General features: G+C 35.0%; 1 protein-coding gene across 2 annotated transcripts; it reads right to left on the reverse strand.

The window, feature by feature from the left end:
- Positions 1-829: 829 nt before the first annotated feature.
- On the reverse strand, positions 830-7,845 carry LOC117332551 (zinc finger HIT domain-containing protein 3-like). 2 transcript variants are annotated; one of them, XM_033891504.1, is made up of 6 exons: positions 7,604-7,845; positions 5,636-5,752; positions 4,791-4,822; positions 4,120-4,203; positions 1,983-2,063; positions 830-1,615 (listed from the first exon to the last, which is right to left on the reverse strand). In XM_033891504.1, exons 2-6 carry the CDS (start codon positions 5,707-5,709, stop codon positions 1,422-1,424), a joined length of 465 nt encoding a protein of 154 aa, XP_033747395.1. In that variant the 5' UTR covers positions 5,710-5,752; positions 7,604-7,845; the 3' UTR covers positions 830-1,421. The 2 variants fall into 2 exon arrangements, with proteins under 2 accessions (XP_033747395.1, XP_033747394.1); XM_033891503.1 differs by having other exon boundaries at positions 7,565-7,845.
- Between the last annotated feature and the right edge of the window lie 63 nt (positions 7,846-7,908).

Below are 7,908 nucleotides of genomic sequence, written 5' to 3' on the forward strand. Positions count from 1 at the left end.
TTGTTAATTTAATGTATATAGAGGATATTGAATGGTTTCACTCGTATGACAGAATACTCGTAAAATATATGTTGTATTAAGTGGGAAACCATTCAATTTTCTTTTTATTGCATTTCATATACTTAAAAACAAGATGCCCAATGAGCCTGTATCACTCACCTGGCTCTACAGCAACTTTGAAGTTGATTTAGGTTATTTCTGCATATACTATGCTGATCACCACTTTATTCAAACATCAGTGAGGCTAGGTTAGTAATATAATTCATTACGTCATCTCTTTGTGACGTTACTTCACGTCAACTTGACGGCGCCATTATGAAAGGACTGATCAACACAATTTAAGAGTTTTCTGCTGTCATCCAAGAATCTTTGCATGAAAAGCTATGGTCAAGTTATTATTCCGTCAAATATTACTCTGAATATTTCAGAAACACAGCAAAATAGCCAATTTATCTATGTTCACTTTGATTGGAAAAATTGGCAACTTTCAACGTGGTGAATACAAAGGTTCTCTCTGATTGGTCAAAAACGAAAAACTTATATTTTCACTACAAAACTTATATTTTCACTGCAAAATCTTATATTTTCACTGCTCATCGCTGTAGTGAAAATATAAGTTTTATTAGTGTGATAAATTTCTATATTTCACCAGCAATAATGCAATAAACACGTATATTCACTTCGTATCTATTCAATGACCACATATAAAGCCAAATTGTATCACTCGTAACATTACTAACTATACAGTACATGTATAGACAAAAGGCAATTCCAACAGCCTACAATGTACCATCTGATTCACGAAGGCTGAAAATTAAACAGAAAAATCTTTTGTCGAAAAGTTGAACATTTTATTGAGATGAATTAACAAATCACTTTAGAGATCACCATTCACATCCCTGCCAGACAGAAAAAACAAACATGAAATATAACTGATTAAGTGTCCCTTACAGAACTTGTCACTTCAGCATGACATTTATATTCACTGTGATTGCCATCAGAATGCAGTTCTATTCCTAAATCAGCAATTGCACAGCAGTCTCCGGTCGACAGACTCAGGACCAGGGTAGCCAGTCCTTGCACAGTAGTTTCCTGTCGACAGACTCGGGACCAGGGTAGCCAGTCCTTGTCCTATAAAATGCACAACAGTCTCCAGTCAACAGATTCAGGACCAGGGTAGCCAGTCCTTGTCCTATAAAATGTACAACAGTCTCCGGTCGACAGACTCAGGACCAGGGTAGCCAGTCTTTGTCCTATAAAATGTACAACAGTCTCCAGTCAACAGATTCAGGACCAGGGTAGCCAGTCGTTGTCCTTTAAAATGTACAACAGTCTCCGGTCGACAGACTCAGGACCAGGGTACATTTTTTTGTAGCCAGTCCTTGTCCTATAAAATGTACAACAGTCTCCGGTCAACAGATTCAGGACCAGGGTAGGGAATCCTCACAATCCTTGTCCTCAACAATACTTAAACACTGATCCACAAACTCGGTGAAGATTGGTTCCTGCATGGCTTTATCCATGGCTGTTCTAGGGTTGTCTGCCCTTGTTAGTCCAGTCATCAAGTCACGTAAATGAGGATTCTCCAATAGCTGGTGAAGGTCTGGACACTCGCCTGATGAAAAAAGTGTACTAGAAACTTAACATAAAATGTCTTTGAATCAATAACAGCATCTCTAGTAACGTTTTATCAATATTTTCAAGTCTAAAATACCACTTTTAGCAGTACATATCCTTGAAAATAAATTATACATTCAAACCTTTTTTTTTGCATTTACCACAAACAAACATGGGTTGCACGCTATTCTAAGGCAGCTATAATATTTTCAAATTATTCTCAGTAAGAGGTCCAAGGACTAAATCCCTGAGACAAAGAATTTATTTCAATGCCGCTATAATTGAAGAATATTTGCATTCAGTATCTTTCTTATATATATTATAATCATGGTGGGTTAATTCTCCCCTGATAAATGTATGTTTACCTAACTCTCGTAGCTGTTGTATGGACATTGTGTCCTCTGTTGCCTCCTCCTCGTCCTCCGGTTTGAAAAAGACATCAATTTCTGAAACAGAAATACATATGTAAATACTACATGGCTTTATTCTACTGAAACTCTACATGTTACGGGTGTGGTATTTTTATTAACCCCTCCCGTACTAGACTCTTTGTTAGATCTGTGATATTCTGACTATAAACTCCACCAGTAAACATTGAAGACAATGGAATTTTATCATACATGTCAACCTCTGAAACCTCCAATGAGGGAGATCTCCCTCATTCCACATCCAAAATGAGGGAGAAAGTGTGTGAAAAAAATCGCGACATTTTTGTTGCATTAAGGTGATGTTCCTACTGAGCCTGTGCAGGTGTAAATTACCTCGGGCTACAATTTGATATTAAAATTTGACTACAATGATTAATTTTAAGGAATAATAATAATTTAAAAAAAAAGAAAAAAAAAAAAGATTAATTCTATTAAAAAAAGTTTTTAGAAATTTCATAGAGAGGAACTGTATTTAGTGAATTAATAATGGTGTAGTCACTTGAAATCTGCAACCATTAAACAAAAGTAACTACTTATCTACTGATTTTTTTATTTTTTTATTTTGTGTTAGACATGTCTATCCCTACTGACTTGTTATAAACTTATGAAATCATAGCTTATTATCATACCACTGTATGGAATAATTATGGTATAGATTGTAAAATAGATTCATAAGAGATGATATTGTTTATATATATATCTCCAATTAAATAACATCTGGGGTAGTACACCTTGTTCAGTGTGAGGTTATCTTCCCTTATACAGTGATTATAAGTAACGAGTCGAGTCGGTACAAACCTTTGTTTGGCTGGCTATCGAGTGTAATAAAGTAACATATATCATTAAGTTATTATAAGTACAAGTTGAGTCGGTACAAACCTTTGCTTGGCTGGCTATCGAGTGTAATAAAGGTAACATACATCCTTAAGTTATTATAAGTAACGAGTTGAGTCGGTACAAACCTTTGCTTGGCTGGCTATCGAGTGTAATAAAGGTAACATACATCCTTAAGTTATTATAAGTAACGAGTTGAGTCGGTACAAACCTTTGTTTGGCTGGCTATCGAGTGTAATAAAGGTAACATACATCCTTAAGTTATTATAAGTACGAGTTGAGTCGGTACAAACCTTTGTTTGGCTGGCTATCGAGTGTAATAAAGGTAACATACATCCTTAAGTTATTATAAGTAACGAGTTGAGTAGGTACAAACCTTTGCTTGGCTGGCTATAGAGTGTAATAAAGGTAACATACATCCTTAAGTTATTATAAGTAACGAGTTGAGTCGGTACAAACCTTTGCTTGGCTGGCTATCGAGTGTAATAAAGGTAACATACATCCTTAAGTTATTATAAGTAACGAGTTGAGTCGGTACAAACCTTTGCTTGGCTGGCTATCGAGTGTAATAAATGTAACATACATCCTTAAGTTATTATAAGTAACGAGTTGAGTCGGTACAAACCTTTGCTTGGCTGGCTATCTAAGTCGGTACAAACCTTTGTTTGGCTGGCTATCGAGTGTAATAAAGGTAACATACATCCTTAAGTTATTATAAGTAACGAGTTGAGTCGGTACAAACCTTTGCTTGGCTGGCTATCGAGTGTAATAAAGGTAACATACATCCTTAAGTTATTATAAGTAACGAGTTGAGTCGGTACAAACCTTAGCTTGGCTGGCTATCGAGTGTAATAAAGGTAACATACATCCTTAAGTTATTATAAGTAACGAGTTGAGTCGGTACAAACCTTAGCTTGGCTGGCTATCGAGTGTAATAAAGGTAACATACATCCTTAAGTTATTATAAGTAAAGAGTCGAGTCGGTACAAACCTTTGTTTGGCTGGCTATCGAGTGTAATAAAGGTAACATACATCCTTAAGTTATTATAAGTAACGAGTTGAGTCGGTACAAACCTTTGTTTGGCTGGCTATCGAGTGTAATAAAGGTTACATACATCCTTAAGTTATTATAAGTAACGAGTTGAGTCGGTACAAACCTTTGCTTGGCTGGCTATCGAGTGTAATAAAGGTAACATACATCCTTAAGTTATTATAAGTAACGAGTTGAGTCGGTACAAACCTTTGCTTGGCTGGATATTGTGTGATACCAAAGTGGATATAGACTCTGTTTTTATTTTCTCTTGCAGTGATACACACTTTGTTTCTGAAGCAAAATCATAACATTTCATCAGCAGAATAGAGGATTGATGTGTATATATACTGGTGTGACTAAAACAAATACAAATGCACTCCCTCGACCCTTCAGAAATTTTAAACCACAGATTAACGAGGTGTGCCCCATCAGCCCCAACTTTTCATTTCTGGGTCGTCTTCATTACAATCTAATAGGATATGGTTAACGCACAATCTATAGATCTACATTTATTGCACATCCTCCTAATGGTACACAAAGGCAATACAATGACTATTAATTGTGATACATTTTAAAACACTATTTCATCAAATGACCATTATTGTGACGCCACATAGACTGGCTGAATAGACTTTGCTGTTTCAAGAACTTCACAAACTGACAGCAGAAGATTTAGAGAGTAATGTTAAGAATGAAAAACTGCCAAACACAATAAGATAAATCTTACAAATGAACAGAGAAAATATCTGTATTTTGCAGCCTCCAGATATAGACAATTGATAACTATTTCAGGACTGATTCAATGTATATCCTGTAAGTAATGTCCTTAATTTATTCTCTGGTAAGATTTCGCAAAGTTTGTTACATGTACTACTTACCTCTGTGGTTTTTGTAACAGCTAACACAGCAACTGCAAATAAAAAAAGATCATATGATCAAATTATATTTAATTGAAACAGGAGTGGCACACAATGTGGACCAATATATGCCCCTTCCATGCTATAAAAACATGCATTAAACATCAAATGAATACAAATATAATTATATTATTGAAATATCAGATGAATTGTCTAAATTTCCTTACCCCAGTCATTTTTTTATGTTCATTTGTTTAGAGGAATGAAAGGAGGTTATATCTAAAAAGGATTTTTCGAAAAAAAAGTGAATTAGTAAGAAATTAGTGAAATGCTTCACTTTACCACTGCCATGGTACAGTGAAGTGCTCCGCCCCACCCTAAATTTCCTGACCCCAGACATTTTTTTTTTGTGTTATTGTATTCAGAGGAATGAAATGAGGTAATCTAAAAAGGATTTGGTGAAAAAAAAGTGAAAAAGTAAGAAAATAGTAGAATGCTTCACTTTACCCTGGGGGGGGGGGGTCACTTCACTAGAGTGCACCGCGGAACCATGGACTTCACTTTACCACACTACACTGGTAATTAATAAATTTCTTTTTTTCCTCTTTACATTTTACTTAAATTGTTAATTGCAATATGAAAATAAAAGATAAAGCAAGTCTTAGTGAAGATTCAACAATTATTTTTCAATCGAAATAAAAGATGTTGGACCCTCTGGAAAAAGAGAAGAAACTAACCATACTAGTGCACTCATGCAGTGTCTAAATATATGATGTGTCATCAATATTTCAGGTTTTATGAAGACTTTTGTTTGTCAGTATATATGCATAAATAATATTCATATCAATAGGATTAAACACACTTACTACTGCAGGGCACACTTCGGACATCTATATTTAGATGTTTCTTCCTCACAGACTTGACATCTAATCCACGTCATTGTTGATGTGTCGCTTAAATTTGTAATGAGACCAAAACGGAATCTGTAATGACACCAAAACAACAAAATGATTTTGTGAGACTGAAAAAAAACAACAACAAAATGATTTTGTGAGACTGAAAAAAAACAAAAACAAAATGATTTTGTGAGACTGAAAAAAAACAACAACAAAATGATTTTGTGAGACTGAAAAAAAACAACAACAAAATGATTTTGTGAGACTGAAAAAAAAAAAAGTCTACATTTATAGCCTGGACAACAAAGGCAGCTGTGGTTGACTCACAGGTAGTGTTGGGTAATCGGTTGAATATGCCAACCGATGATCGGTTGTAATCGGATGATCTCGGTAACCGATTATATGATTATAATCGGTTGTTATTGATTAGTCTGTTTAAAATTAAAAATGCAAACAAAATTGAGCCAGAGAAGGCAACTGGCACTTACTTATTCATTTGCTATTTATTATGGGACAAAAAATGTATTTAATGCCATTAAAACACCCTATTGAAATTAAAAATTAACAAACTAGTGTTTATAAAACTTGACAAGTTTATTATGACTAGAAAATACACACATGATTGCAAATTGTAAGTTAACACAATACATTTGTACTAAGTTAACACTTATTATCACTTAATGTTTTGTTTTGATGTAACATACTGCGTGTATATACATTTAAATAAATATGTTTCAGTAATATCATGGTTCACTGAGTTATGAGTATCAACTAGACAACTACATTACCTCAATGATTTTTTAATACTGAAGGGCTTAAATATTAGAGCCAAAGATGCCCAACTCATACTGGTGAATAAATAATATTGAATTTTAATTGAATAGTGTCCTAAGAAATATAATTAGTTAACAATTAGAATAAAAATTCTGATGGCATTATATGTATATAAACATAGAGACCTGATTGACAATAATCAACCGTTAATCAATCATTCCCGATCATCGACACATCACTACTCACAGGCACTCAGAAAAAGAAAACCTGCAGCAGGTTAGGAACTGTACGTGTGCAACATTTTTGATCAGTCTTTTTTTTTCGCCTATTACTACAGCATCTAAAATTGCATGGTTTGTTTCATGTGTAAAAACAATGAAGCTCCGTAATAAACTTCTCGACAAAATGTGTTTATAATAAGCCAAGGACATGCAGTTTTCTTAAAACCTCGATATATCAATGACTCTCAGCTCTGGAATCCTGAGAAAAGTCAAATCAACATCCCGAGAGTCAAAATATGAAATTCTCAAACTTGACGATCAGCGATTAATCGTTTCCAAATGTACACTGATACATGTGCACAGAAATTGTCAGGAGTACCAGAGACCTAGTATATAATATTAATATTTATCCTGCAACTGCCACCGCATTGTCGGAATACACCCACCGTATATATTTTTGCTGTATACGACAGTGACGGAAAACAGCTGTATTTTGGAATCTTAGCACGTGCGTCAGTTCGACTGACCTACTTCAAAGTGAAACTACGTTTAAAAGGCGAACATATTTCTGTCATTTTTGACACCGTTTCACTTCAAAATGATTATTTTTGATGAGTATTTTTATGACTGTTGCAGGATAAATAGAATACATGGTCAGTGTCTTAAAATATAAGCTGTATTTTTGGCTCGGGACAGAAAGACAAAAGTGGCTCGCCAAGGCTCGCCACTTTTGTCTTTCTTTACCCTCGCCAAAATACAGCTTATATTTTAAGACACTGACCATGTATTCTCTATATATATGTCTCTGGGAGTACGATGTTGACTAATTAGCGCGAAATTTAATCTTTTAAAATGGCGACTTCATCGGTCCAGTATGGATAGGCCTATATCAGACCAGACTCACGTGTCGAAAACAGGTATCTCGAAGCCATAAACTACGCACGTGTTTATATTCTGAACTGCCACGTGCCGGCTCGTCCTATGGCCAGTAGGTCACGCACGTAGAAGCTGCATCTGTTATTTACTCAGTATTGACGTGACATTGTCGAAAATCCGGAATTGTGATGAAAATTAGAATCAGTGACTACCACGAGGAGCACTAATCTACCGACGCATATACCAATGTAGGCCTATAATAGTATAGGTTTTCCCATCTACTTGAAGCATGCCAGTGAGAAGGGATTTCCCAACAAGCGCCGTAGCGATGTGGATATTGAGTGATAATACAGATATTTATTTATGAAATAG

The sequence above is a fragment of the Pecten maximus genome, chromosome 8 (assembly GCF_902652985.1).
Source record: "Pecten maximus chromosome 8, xPecMax1.1, whole genome shotgun sequence".
Lineage (NCBI taxonomy): Eukaryota > Metazoa > Mollusca > Bivalvia > Pectinida > Pectinidae > Pecten > Pecten maximus.